General features: G+C 48.3%; 1 protein-coding gene across 5 annotated transcripts in view; it reads right to left on the bottom strand.

Annotated features, from left to right (window-relative positions):
* DAPK1 (death associated protein kinase 1) overlaps positions 1-13585 on the bottom strand; it is a 186502-nt gene that overhangs the window by 55943 nt on the left and 116974 nt on the right. For all 5 annotated transcript variants that reach the window (XM_076008529.1, XM_076008527.1, XM_076008531.1 and 2 more), the window contains exons 4-8: positions 2369-2507; positions 1001-1130; positions 789-837; positions 678-704; positions 37-189 (exon numbers count right to left, since the gene is read on the bottom strand). In XM_076008529.1, the coding sequence (XP_075864644.1) occupies positions 37-189; positions 678-704; positions 789-837; positions 1001-1130; positions 2369-2507 (498 nt within the window). The remainder of the gene's footprint in view (positions 1-36; positions 190-677; positions 705-788; positions 838-1000; positions 1131-2368; positions 2508-13585) is intronic.

The raw sequence follows: 13585 nt of genomic DNA, 5'->3' as shown, positions 1-13585 counted from the left end.
ATGGCCGAGCATCTTTCAGGGACAGGGGACACTCACTTTGGATCCTTGACCAGAAGTCTTCTTATGAAATCTTTGGCTAGGGCACTGGTATTACTGAAGTATTCTTCCTCAAATTCATAGTTGACAGCAGATACATTTGCTAACGTTTCTTGCTTAGTGTCTCCAAGAAATGGGGAGGCCCCACTTAGGCTGTTAGAAATAAAGTTGGGCGCAGAATATTAATGACAACCCCTTGTGTCGCCATTTTGCTCCTATAACATCTGCTAAGGGGACTGTGGAATAAGATAACCTGGTGCTTGAGTAGTCACTTTGGAGTTTGGCTATATTTCATAAGGCATTTAACTATCACAAACAAAAGCTTCACTTAATGCAAAAGATTCACTTAACAAGTTAATGTGGAAGAGTGTCTAGCAGTTTAAAAGAAACCTATTTTCTCAGCAGTGATGGACAGCCATGCTTTCTTTCAGCGACTATGCTACAGTTTCTGATGACTCATTTCAAATTAGGAGAAAATGTTTAATTAGTATAAACTAAACATGTTTTGGGGGTGTAAAATGAGTATGTTTACATAAAAGGATGCATAAGCTGAAGAGATCAACACAGCACATTTAATGGTTAATTAAACATATGGTCTCATAGGAGAGGAAAGGATATGAGTTGAGGATTTTGCTACTTACAGAATATAGGTTATTACTCCGATACTCCTAAACACAAAACAAAACAAAAGCTTGTCAGAAGAAGAGTAGAATGAATCAGAAAGATAAGAACACCAAGGACATGCTGCTTACCACATATCCGCCTCAAGACCAAGAGGTTCATAGTTGACTATCTCAGGAGCTAAGAGGAAATAAACATTCACTTAGCTTGAGAAGGAAGTAAAAGACTCTACCTTCAAGTAACAACCATAAACACGTGCCAAGGGAACGGTCTCGCAGCAGGCCAAGTCCCGCCAGCACGACGTTCACGAGATGTAAACAACCGCAGGAGGGAAGACACTTACCGACAAACTCTGGCGTCCCAAATATGTTTTTAAATTCATTGCCAAAGTCAATTTTATGGGCCAAGCCAAAGTCGATGATCTTGATCCGCGGCTTGGGGACATTTCTATCCAACAGCATTATGTTCTCAGGCTTTAAAAAGAGAGAGAGAGAAATAAAAAGCTATGATATGTTATGCTGAGGACAACAAAATAGTTCTTCCATTCCACAAAAAGAAAAGATCCCAAATAGGGAGAAAAGGTGATTGAAGGAGAACACCAGGGGAAGAGAGAAGTTTTGGTCACGCCCTCCCCAGAGCAGCCCTGAGGCAAGGGTCAGGGGCGAGTGGTTCCCTCGGCAGGGGTGCCAGGAACACTCGGTGGGGAGGGGGTACCGGAAACAGGGGCAGCCGGGGCAAGGTGTCCCACCGAGGCGGGGGACTGCAGCGCCGTCCCTCTGAGGAGCTGGGGCAGGAGGAGCGGGGCTCAGGCTCACTGCACCTGAAGCACGAGGGAGCTGGGGTCTTTACCCACCGCTGCCCCGTCCTCCACTGCCCAGAGCTGCGTCTGTGGGCACGTATTCTTTGGCGTTTCCAGCTCCCAGGGCCAGAAACCAGACACCAGGTAGAGTCACAGGAGTTCGCAGCAAGCGGCTTTCCGGGTGTGTGTCAGTGAGTCGGGGGTGGGGTACGCTTGGGGTCCAGTTACAGTGAGTGTGGAGAAAATCCTCTCTCTGTTAAGTCCGACCCTGGCTCCAATGGTCAGGATCATTCCACGTGTCTCCTCACTGCCTTCAACTAAAGGTCTGTAATGCTGCCATTTCCTGTTGCTCCCTTCCCAAAGAGACCGTGCCTCTGTCGCAGCTGGGAGTATGACTGATGCGCCTTGTCGTCTTCCACAGTGCCCTGCCTCCAGCCAGGCAAGCACCACAATTAGCCCACCTCAGGGTTTGGTTGGCTTGACTGTTGGTGACAGAGCCATGCCATAAGCCTTTGCATCAACAACGGGACAGTGTTCAAGACTCCTGTCTTAACGTGCCCAGAGCCACGGGGGAACCGGTGCCAGCCACTGGCTAGTCCAGGATGAAAAATGCCCCGGTAACCATGGGCAACCCCTCTGCTTAAAGACCTTGCTGGTAAGACCACTTGATTCTTCCCCAATGAGTCCAGGCGTAGTCACTAATCTTAAGCCTCTACACCTCAAAAAAGGTTAGGCAATCCCAAGGGTAGACATGTATCACCTGCTTGCTGATTTATACTGATAATTCCGTCTGTTATGCCCAGACAAGAGGAAGAAGGCAACCCTTCCGGATGCCTCCGTTTTTCTTATCGAATAAACCACCAAGGCTGTGCCTTGCACAAGCCGCTATCTGGCTCACACTCCACAACCTACCTTAAGATCGAAGTGGGCGATCTGAAGGGAATGTAGGTAGTAAACGCCATTGAGAATTTGTTTGAGAAATTCAGTGGCTTCCTCTTCGGTCAAAGATTCCTTTTCAGCTAAGAAGTCAAACAGCTCACCACCTGCAACACTGAGAACCCGGAAGCAGAGGTTATTGATGACAATTCTGTTTCCTATTAATTTGTTCTCTCATGAGACATGCTCAAATTCCAGACAAGCAAATAGCATAAAGTCATGCTGAAATCCCAAGAATTTTCTGTGCGTGTTATGAGAATTCTGCATTCAGGTGCATTTGTGCTTGAAAGTACGTGGGTGCCATTTTCCTAAGATACCACGTTCACAAATGAGGAGAGGGGCGGAGACAGACATCTCGGGGAGAAAAAAAATCAATGTGTCTTTAAAACATTTTAATTAAACATATTTAGAAGGGAAGTCTTAATTCTACTGATGGGGAAATAATGCAAACCAACCCTGTACAGGATTTACAGAATACATCTTCCTATCTCAATTACAGAGTAGCTGAGAAGTTTATAATCTGAATGTTCGTCAACTTTTTAAAACTCATGATCACAATATATGGTCTGATGAGTTTCTTTTTTGGTTAGTATTGGTTTATATGTAAATACTAATATGTTTATAAAGTTCTACATTTAGTAATGAACTTAACAAATACCTTAATTAGTAAGAATAAACTTACACAAAACTGAAATGTATGTGGTTGGTTAAGGATTTTTTAGTGTGCGTCGCCGGCCAGACTGTCAGCTGTGGAGGGCAGAGGTCAGCCACCCCCACACAGTGGCCACTGCTATACCCACACTCCCAGGACAGTGCCAGGTACACAGCAAGTGCTCAAAACAGTGGATAGATATAGAAACTTCTCCTAAACACTCCATAGTGGTGATTAACGAAAAATAACTGGGAACTTTTACTAATGGTTTTTATAAGTTCATCTTTGTCAAGTTTGACCCTACATTTACAACATAATAGTGAAGTGCAATCATGCACATCACTGCTGTATTCATTATCTTTCTTAGGGTAAGACAGTTTCACAAACATTATACCTACCGGATCTACATCCATTCAGAGGAAGCAAACTGGTGTTCGTAAGATTAGACAAAAATGACAAAAAAGCTGTTTTCTTAAAAAAAGTTTCAGATCCCACCCTGAAGACACCCTCCAAGACAGCATTTGTCTTAGCGTAGTCTCAGTCCACTGGGTCAGAATTGCTTGGGGATGCTTTCAAAGTGAACATTCTCGGCCTCACTTTCAACCTGCTGGGTGAGGGTTTCCAAGAGTGTGGCCCAGGAAACTCAGCATTTTTAATAAGCACGCCAAAAACTGAGAACCATTTTCCCAAGTCTTAACCCCATGCGCCTGCTGCAGGGCCACCCCCTGATTTACCCAGGGGGCGAGGCGATCCTCCCATCCCTGGGCCTCTTCCCCAGGGGCCTAGTAGAAGCGACCGGGCCCTCCTGGAACAGTCCCCAGGGACTCCCTGTTGGCCAGAGGGGGCTGTCGCTGGGCCCGCAAGGCAGCTCCACTTGTCCTCCGCCCGTTCCTGCTCCCTTCTCCTCCCCTCCAAGTCTTGTTCCTAGACACGGCTCTTAACAATCACCCTGCACATTCTTCTCCATCTCAGAGTCTGTGTCCCAGGGAACACAACTGCACCCCATCATTCTGGGGCAGTCTGTTACCCAGCAGTACAACATTCACCATCTTGGACTGGGCTCAGCCAACAGAAATCAGGTTTGCGCTCTCACGCCTGCTCACCTTGTACCTTATTCCGTCTTTGAGTGCCGAGCAAGCCGGGGACCAGGACTGCAAAGTGGCAGTGCCTCATCAAGACTGAGAGAAAGGGGCACAAGTTGGTCCTCTACTTTCCTTCACCCACCCCTCTCTCGAGGCCCTGTTCAAATCTCATGTTATTATGCGAAGAGGTCCGTGCGTGGCTTGTCCAGGAAGCCGAACCATTCAGTCAGTCACTAGGGGGGTGAGTGGAGCCCCCATCACGCTGACTTAGGGCCCCTCAACTGCCCCTGAAGGCCCTGTGTGTATACGCCTCCCCCTCCATCCCTACGCACACACTCCTCCCCCTCCATCCCTACGCACACACTCGTCCCCCTTCATCCCTACTTATACACTTGTCCCCCTTCATCCCTACTCATACACTCGTCCCCCTTCTCTCTACTCATACACTCATCCCTCTTCATTCCTACGCACACACTCCTCCCCTTTCATCCCTACACACACACTCGTCCCCCTTCATCCCTACGCACACTCCTCCCCCTTAACCTCTACTCATACACTCGTCCCCCTTCATCCCTACTCATACACTCATACCCCTTCATCCCTACTCATACACTCATCCCCCTTCATCCCTACGCACACACTCGTCCCCCTTCATCCCTACTCATACACTCATCTCCCTTCGTCCTTACACACATACTCATTCCCCTTCATCCCTACGCACACACTCCTCCCCCTTCATCCCTACGCACACACTCCTCCCCCTCCGTCCCTACGCACACACTCCTCCCCCTCCGTCCCTACGCACACTCGTCCCCCTTCATCCCTACGCACACACTCGTCCCCCTTCATCCCTACTCATACACTCATCCCCCTTCATCCCTACGCACATGCTCCTCCCCCTTTGTCCCCCTTCATCCCTATGCATACACTCGTCCCCCTTTGTCCCCCTTCATCCCTACGCACACACTCGTCCTCTTTCATGCCATGCAGCAAGGGAGATGTTTTTGCCATGAACCTGTTTATAAAATCTTTACTCATTAATCAAAATAATTGAAACCAAATGATGTCCTTGAAGATTTAGGAGCACGATAAGTACCGTGCAAGAATTCACCCCCGTTCAGTCCCCCAAATCTCAGAAGGTACAAAATGACCTGAGGGTTTTTTTCCTATGCGGACACTTTCATATACATGACGAGAACCAAAACTCAGATGCACACGATGTTGCTGCAGAACAAGAGAATAACATTAACAAGGAAATCAGTCAAAACCTTGGTACTTTTCCTCTTTGTTCTGAATTCCACATTTTGCCTAAGAGAAGGAAGATGGATGGGAGAAGAGATGAGCAATCTGTGCGGCAGATTTAGAAAGCGAGTTCAACCTCCTTTATCAGGTCTCTGAGTCAGTGTCTTAAATCGCAGAGTGATCACGGAAAGGCTGTGAGACGCATGCTAATCAGCGCTCCCCGTTTCCTCCAAGATCGCCGGAAAACACGAGGCTTCCTTCTCCTTCCCGTGCCTTTCATCCCCACCCAAGCCTCCCTGAAAGTCAGCCACCACAGGATGTCACGAGGACACGTCACCACTTTGAAAACCAAGCGAGTCTTCCGAGTAATGTACAGGAAGGTATCACAGGATGCCAATTTCTCAATGAAAACACTACGGAAGGTCCTTGGCTCTTGTTAGGAATTGCCCAAGATGACACAGGGCTTGATTTGGGACGAGCTCTGGCCGAGATGCCAACCACAGGGGGCTCTTGGCCACACGCCCGCTGCTGGACAAGGCCCCTTTCACGGCAAACACGAGGGCTCCGCCGCAGGGTTGGGCTGCGTTTTTCCCCATTTGGTGTCACAGACCAAGTATGTGTGGTTGGCGAACTGGGGGCCAGTGGGACAAATTAAGTACCAAGAACGTTCTTCTGGGACACACTCTCGGGGACCTGGCCTGCTAGGTCACAAAGCCCTGGGAAGTGGCATGGCCAGAGGGCTGTGTGGGCCTCACACAAGGGCCCACAGCTCCAACTCTGGCTTCAAGTTGTGCATGGCTGGAAGGCGTGTAGGGAGGTCACATCACCACCTCTCTGGACCTCAACGTTGCGGTCAGAAGGTTGAACAACTGAGTCAAGTGGTTCTATGACTTCAGTACACATCACAATAATTGAGGGAAATATTAATGCAATTTCCTAGGACCAGCTTCCTGAGTGGGGCCTGTCACATCCACATGGGACGTTGAGTGATTGGGAAATAAATCCCATTATGTTAAAGCACTGAGATTTCGTGCTTGTGTTCTGCCTGCTCTAAACATAAATCCATTTAATCAGAAATAATAATGTAATCCATTTTCAAAATTAAAATTAAAAGAAAGCAACCAGTCCAAAGCACAGAGCACACTAACTGTCGCAGTGTAACAACAGTCTATTGCTGTGTAACAAATTGCCCCAGAACGTCAGTGGCTTTAAACATGACAATTATTTCATGGATCAGGGATTCAGGAAGGGCTGGCTGGGTGGCTCTGGCTCAGGATCTGTCATGGGGTTGCAGTCAGACAATGGCTGAAGCTGAAACTGTAAATGGCACTGGAGCAGCTAGTGGCTGTCTGGTCACCTCTCTTCTTGTAGCCTCGTGTCTCCACGTGGTCTCTGCATTTGGGCTAGTTAGGGCTTCCTCAGAGCACAGTGGCCTCAAGACAAGTGGACTGCTCACAGGCAGGTCCGGACTCCGGGGCAAGTGTCCCAGCCAATAGGTGGACGCTGCTCAGAAGTCACGCAGCACCAGAAGTGCCCACGCAAGACTCCAGGGAAGAGGGTTCAGAACCCACCTCTTGAGGGGGTGGATTTCAAGGGACGAACATGTAGGACAGGAGATAACACTGGAGCCATCTTTGGGAAATACAATATCACTCCGACTGTGACAGAGGAACGGAAATTTTGGGTCTTCTCTTATTTCATCCTCGATGTATAATGATAAAGGGTTAGGTAGAGGGAGTATATTAGTTTGCTAGGGCTACATTAGCCAAGTACCACAAATGAGGTAGCTTAAAATGACAGAAATGTGCTGTCTCACGGTTCTGGAGAATACAAGTCCAAAACCAAGGTGTTGGCAGGGCCGTGCTCCCCGGAGGCCTCTAGGGGAAGTCTTTGCTGCCTCTCCCCAGCTGCCTGTGGTTTGCCATCAGTCTTCGGTGTTCCTTGTAGATAATCGCCGATCTCTGCCTTCACGTGGCCTTCTCTCCTCACCCAGACTGCCTGTGCCCACGCCCGTATCTGTGCCCAAATTCCCTGTTTTTCATAAGACACCAGTCATGGTGGATTAGAGCTCACCCTAGTGATCTCATTTGTAACTTGATTATATCTGCAAAGAGCCTATTTCCAAACACATTCTGAGGTCCTAGGAGTTAGGACCTCAACATATTTCTTGGGGGGGGGGGAGTGGGTAGTATCCAATTCAACCCATAACAGGCAGTAAACTGTTTACAAGCTGCAAACAAAATATTACCGATTGGCTAAAGCAACTCAAGAAAAAGTGAGCAATAAAAGAGGACGATAATTAGAATTCACTAAAGTATTTTCTTAGTCTTGTATTTGGATTCTCCTATGAAAGAAAGTTTCATTTCTGCACCATTATAAAAATTTTTAAATACTGATCAAAAAATCTGGGTGAGAAATATATACCTGGTCCTGTCCCTGGGACTTAAGTAATTTTCCCAAATATTTTCAGATGATTCTTCTTTTAAACATAACTATCCCGGGTGCATAGAGTGTGATGGAGCAAGGTGGTACCTGATGACCTCTTAGTTTTGCCTCTAAATAAACCAAAAATTAAAAATCAGTGGTCCATTGTCACCACTGTTGTATTGAATGTTCTTTCTTATTAACCTGGGGGAAGCCCTGAGGATTTTCACATTCTCACCTCTCACATTCTAATTTCAATTTCTTGGGTCCCGAAGGACTTTGCTCAATGCAAAGTTGAAGCTGGGTCACATGTAGGGAAGACAAAACATCATGCATTGCCTTTTGCATTTGTGAAACAGGTGCGAATTTAAGGTTGGAAAGAGATTCAGCAGGTCTGAGCCATTTTTTGCTTACAGACTGTGCTGCCCCTGATTCAAATGAATAATTTCAAAGACGTCCCTAACCTTAAGGCCTCCTCTGAATTGACCCTACCTTCTTTGAATCCAAAATGCAAGCTGTATCTGAAAATACATTTCTGTTTTCACCTCAAATTCAAGTTCAAGTAACAACTTAAAAGGAGTTCTGGGGATTTTCACAGAAATGCATGCCTGGCAATCAAAGTTCATTAGTGGGGGGATCTTTCATTTTACCCAAGGAGGTTGTGCAAAAAACAGGAAGGAGCCTCTGTAAAGGTCTCTACAACAAAGTCCCTAAGGGAAGAATACCGCTCGATGGTTAAGAGGCATTGGAGGAGGGCAACCCGGGTTTAAATCGGGGCTCTGTGACCTCAGAAAGGCTAAGTTACTTTCTCAGGCCCAGTTTTCTTTATCCATACAATAGGAATATTAATACCTACTCTCCACTATACTAATGGGATTGATGGGGGTAATATGATCAGGATGGGAGTGTCTGGCACAGAGGAAGCTGTCAATATTCCATGCAGCAGGCCTTGGCCTCAACTCCTCTGAGCCACAGGTCTCTGGGTGAGGCAGAGCCTCGAAGCTACTCCCTGCGAGGGCCGCTTGTCCAGACGCTAGGCTTACGTCACCGGGTTCTCATGTGGTCTTAACACTGACAACAGACTAAGGCCACCTGTGCTCCTGTGGTTGGCGAGCAGGGTTTTCCTGAAATGGCTGGACATTCCTGGGGCCAAAAACCGGGAGAAGAGGTTGGCTCTTGGACAGAAAACAGGTGAGCCGGAGGGTGGCCTTGGCCCCATGGGAGAGAGACGCTCTCTCTCTGAATCTTCCTCTTGGGTCTGGACACGCAGGAGTCGAGATGCTCCTGAGGGCAGCCACGGGGACAGGGCAGAACGAGTGGCATGAGAGGGGACGGTGGCCAGGGCTGGGCAGGGAGAGGTGTTGGCGATTCCAAGCCCCGCACCAGAACCCTGGACTTTAGGAGCGACACTGTCTGTTTCACGTGACTCTTTTTTCCCCTTCTGTCATTCTCAGCTCTCAGTAAAGTATTACTTAAAATTCTTCAGTTGTTCCAACTGTACGACAAGAAATTACGGAAAGAGCATTTCCTTGCCTAGCCAAGAGTGTGAAGGGGACCCTGAGGCCAGATGGAGGTGACAGATGTGATGAGAGACAGCCCTCAGGAGCAGGGTCACCCTCATGGGCTGAGGTGACCACACTCAGACACACACCCCTCCCCCCGCCAGGGCTGGGCTTGCTGAGGGAGACAGCAGCTTCCTTCACAGTAGCTGTTCTGTTTGCGAAGAACTAAACTTCGGCTTGGTCTTTGAAAAATATATTCTTCTTTTAAACAATTAAAACATTCATCTATAAAACTGAAGTCCCTCTGACCACCTCCCCTCCTCCCCAATCCTGGCCCTCCTCCTTCCTGCCTCCCCCAAAACATGCACTATTATGAAAGAGAACTCCTTCTACACAGCCGTGAGCCATATGGTGTTGCTCTATGCACATTTTAAGAGCATCATGGCATCAGACTATATGCATCAACCTGTAATTTGCTATTTTACCTCAGCAATGCCAACAAAATACCTTGTTTTCTCCTTTTCCTCGCAGCCTAATGTTCACCTGATGTCTAGATCAGAGTGTGTTTAGCCACACTGACGGTTGGCCTTTCTTTATGTTGCTTCCAAATTTTCACCATCCAAACTACAAGGCAATGGTTCCTTGAGCAACTGCCTGCCCCCAAGGATGTGACCATTTTTCTAGGCCACGGGATGCGCAGAAATCCCTGTTTGGGATTTCTGGTCAAGATTATGCTTGGTCGTAAGTGATGCTGCATCCGTTCACGTCCCTCCAGCAGCGGCCATGAGCGCTGCTCTGGCGTCCCACCCTCACTTGTCTGGTATTGTTACTTCCAGCCAAGCTGATAACCGAAAAAAATGATCAATGTTTACCATACGTCTCCCTGTTTAGCAGTGAGACCAATACTCTTTCATGTTTGCTGGCTGTTTATGTTTGAGCGAGTATAAACTGTGCGTCCATGCCCTTTGCCCATATTATTATTACTGGACTGTCACTGCTATTAATTTTAACTGACCGACAGGTGCTTCTTACATATTCTGGATACTACATCTCCATCTCACATATTCTAAGTGGTTTCTCCTAATTTTGTCATTTGCCTTTTAACTTTGCTTAAAGTGATGTTTTGTTAAACAGAAGTTTTAAATTTGGATGCAAACTTGCCAATCTTTGGGCAGAAATCAAGATTTTCTAAACCAAATGTGAAGACAATGAAAAAGCAGGTGGGATTCTGCAGCCGAGGGCAAGGTGTCTAATCTTTCTGGGCTTGTGGATCTTACTGATGGCTGCCTGTGAGCCCAGAGTAGCAGATGGGATTTCTCAAGTTTTTTCTAGTACTATTTGCACTCCCCACGTCCAGGGACGTGCCTATATTGGGAGCTACCAAGGCAGCGTTACGCACATGGATCCCCTGAAACTGTCACGGTGGGAAGCAGGAGCTCCTGCGAGAGCCCACGATGTGCTGCTCTTCCCAACTCCGCACTTAGTGATGCCGTGTTGGCAGCTGGAAATTGGCTGTGGTGGGAGTATTCACACCACGAAAACAAGTTGGGGCCTCTCTCCCACAGAGAGCCGGTTGTTAAGCACTTAACAGCACACCACTGACTACAGTGCGCACGCACAGCCACCTGCCTGCAGAGCCTTCAGCTGCAAGCGGAGTTCCGACGGCGGACGACTCCAGTTAGAAAATTCTACCTCTGGGCACACGGGTCCAGATTCTGCCTTCTAGAACAGAGGTTAGCAAACTGTTTCTGTGTGAGAGCTCAATTATTCAACTCTGGCCAGGCACGGTGGCTCACGCCTGTAATCCCAGCACTCTGGGAGGCTGAGGCGGGAGGATCACTCAAGGTCAGGAGTTTGAGACCAGCCCAAGCAAGAGTAAGACCCTGTCTCTACTATCAATAGAAAGAAATTAGCTGGACAACTAAAAATATATAGAAAAAATTAGCCGGGCATGGTGGCACATGCCTGTAGTCCCAGCTACTTGGGGGGCTGAGGCAGGAGGATCGCTTGAGCCCAGAAATTTGAGGTTGCTGTGAGCTAGGCTGATGCCACAACACTCTAGCCCAGGCAACACAGTGAGACTCTGTCTCAAAGAAAAAAAAAATATTCAACTCTGCTAAATATTCTTCTTGAATTTTTTTTTAACCATTTAAAAGTGTAAAAAGTTTTTCCTCAAGGACTACATTTTTGGCCTGCGTTTGCACCAGGCTTTGGCCAGCGTTTGTCGACTGCTCAAGAACAACACAGGTCACGGACCACAGGCCACCGTGACCTGCACAGCCTCCTTCCCGTGCCAGAAGGTGGTTCTCACAGCCCTGGGGCTTTCTCCTCCGGACAGCATTCTGCCAGTGTTGTTCTTAAAGTCACTTTCAAACACGGGCCAAGTGATGTAGGGATGTTTCTAGAATCTGCTTCACTGACCTCAGCTCAGGTTTCTGTGCCTTTTCCTACCACTAACTGGCTTTGCCAGGTGCTCAGGCCAACTCAGGAGTGTCACAGACTCTACAGGAAGGAAGAGCATGGAGGACCTATCCATGTGCTCGCTGTGAGAACCAGGGCAAGACACTGAACCTTTCTGCGCTTCTGGTACAATAAAGATGACTGCAAATCCTTTGACACTTCCCACTGAGAGCTGTGGTCTCTCTCCTTACCTCAAATCTGAGCAGGCTCCATGTCTGCTTGACCAATAGAGTATGGAAGAAGTGATGCGGTGTCCATTTTCAGGCCCAGGTCTTAAGAGACTGGCAGCGTCCTTGTCCTGTGATGGACACTTGCCCTTGGAACCCAGCTGCCATGCTGTGGGGGAGCCCAAGTAGCACCACAGAGGGGGGCACGTGGGTGGAACCAACTGAACTCACGGCTAACAGCCAGTGGTGTGAGAGGCCATCTCGGAAGGAGATTCCCCCTGCCGAACTCCTGACATGTAAGGAACCATCCCAGAAAGGCATATTCCTGCCCCAGGCAGCTGCCCCAGCTGGGGCTGCAAGCAGGAGAGATGAGCTGTCCCTGCTGAGCCCTGTCCCAATTGTAGATTTGTGATCAAAACAAAGGACCGTTGCCATTTCAAGTCAGGAAGCTTTGGAGTGGTTTCTATGTAGCAACAGAAGCTCAGAACCCTGCCTCCTTGGGCTTTTGCGAGGATGAAACGACAGGATGTGCACAATATGTTTAGCTCGATGCCTGGCACATAAAAGTGCTCAGCGAATGGCAATTATTATCATTCAGAAAACACAAAGTTTGAGTTCCCCTCTAGGGACAGAGAAAGTGTTTTACCTCCTATCTTAGGGGTTTTTCTCTACAGGCCAAGCTTCCTACAGAGATGGATGTGTTTCGGTTTCTACATTAAATGAGATCACATGAAAAGTGCTCCTGAGCACAGACCACAACTCACGGTCGCCGTGCAGGAAGAGTCAGCTCGCTCCCTGCACAGATCCTTCCTCTTGGAAGCGCAGAAATAGAGAAATAGAACCTCCACTCCAAGCCACCCTCCAGCCCACCATGCCACCACCGCACTGGGTCCCCAAACTCTCCAAGAACAACAGGCAAGTTTATCTCAGTTCCGCTGTGCCCAGGCTGACGTGCGGCCTCCAGTGATTGGAGGAAACAGACTTGTTACCGGCACAGAAGACCCCGTCTTAGGGACGTGTGCTGCACACATGGGAGACCAAACCTGCCAGCTCCGCCAGCCGCGGCAGGAGGAGGCGGACTCCGGCCTTGTGAAAAGACCCATACTTGAAAATAATGCGGGATCCCCGAAAGGCCCCTGGCCTCAAAAATCTGGTCTTCCATAGTCATGGAGGACTAATCTGTGAAGCTGGATTCAAGAGCAGCCAGTGTGGAAAAATGAGGCTTTTAAAGCAATCACTTTCATTCATAAACGAAAAGGCAGAATCATGGCTTTCTTTCAGCATCCAGGATGGAGACAGAATGCTGGATGGGGGGAAAAGAAAATGCGTCATGACTTATCAACACCAGCAGGCGCGACGGGACGCAGGGCTGGACCACGCCACTCCAGCTGCTAAGAAGGCGGAAGCAGTTGCCAACGCGGCGCAGCAAGCGGCTGTGCTTTCCAGCCGCGGTGGTCTCTGGTATGGCCAGCCCAGCCCCTGACTTAGCCGCTGGCACGCTCAAACTCAGGGCCACGCCATGCAGCGTTTGCTGCGGCAGATTTTCAAACACGAGGCCGCCATTCTCAGCTGGACGGGAGCCCCCAAAAACACAAAAAAACTTTTTTTTTTTTAATTGAGGAAGCATTATGTGGAATATAATGAGGCATTTATAAAACAAGCCA

The sequence above is a fragment of the Microcebus murinus genome, chromosome 12 (assembly GCF_040939455.1).
Source record: "Microcebus murinus isolate Inina chromosome 12, M.murinus_Inina_mat1.0, whole genome shotgun sequence".
In the NCBI taxonomy this organism is placed as follows: Eukaryota; Metazoa; Chordata; class Mammalia; order Primates; family Cheirogaleidae; genus Microcebus; species Microcebus murinus.
This window is presented reverse-complemented; position numbering and strand designations above follow the sequence as displayed.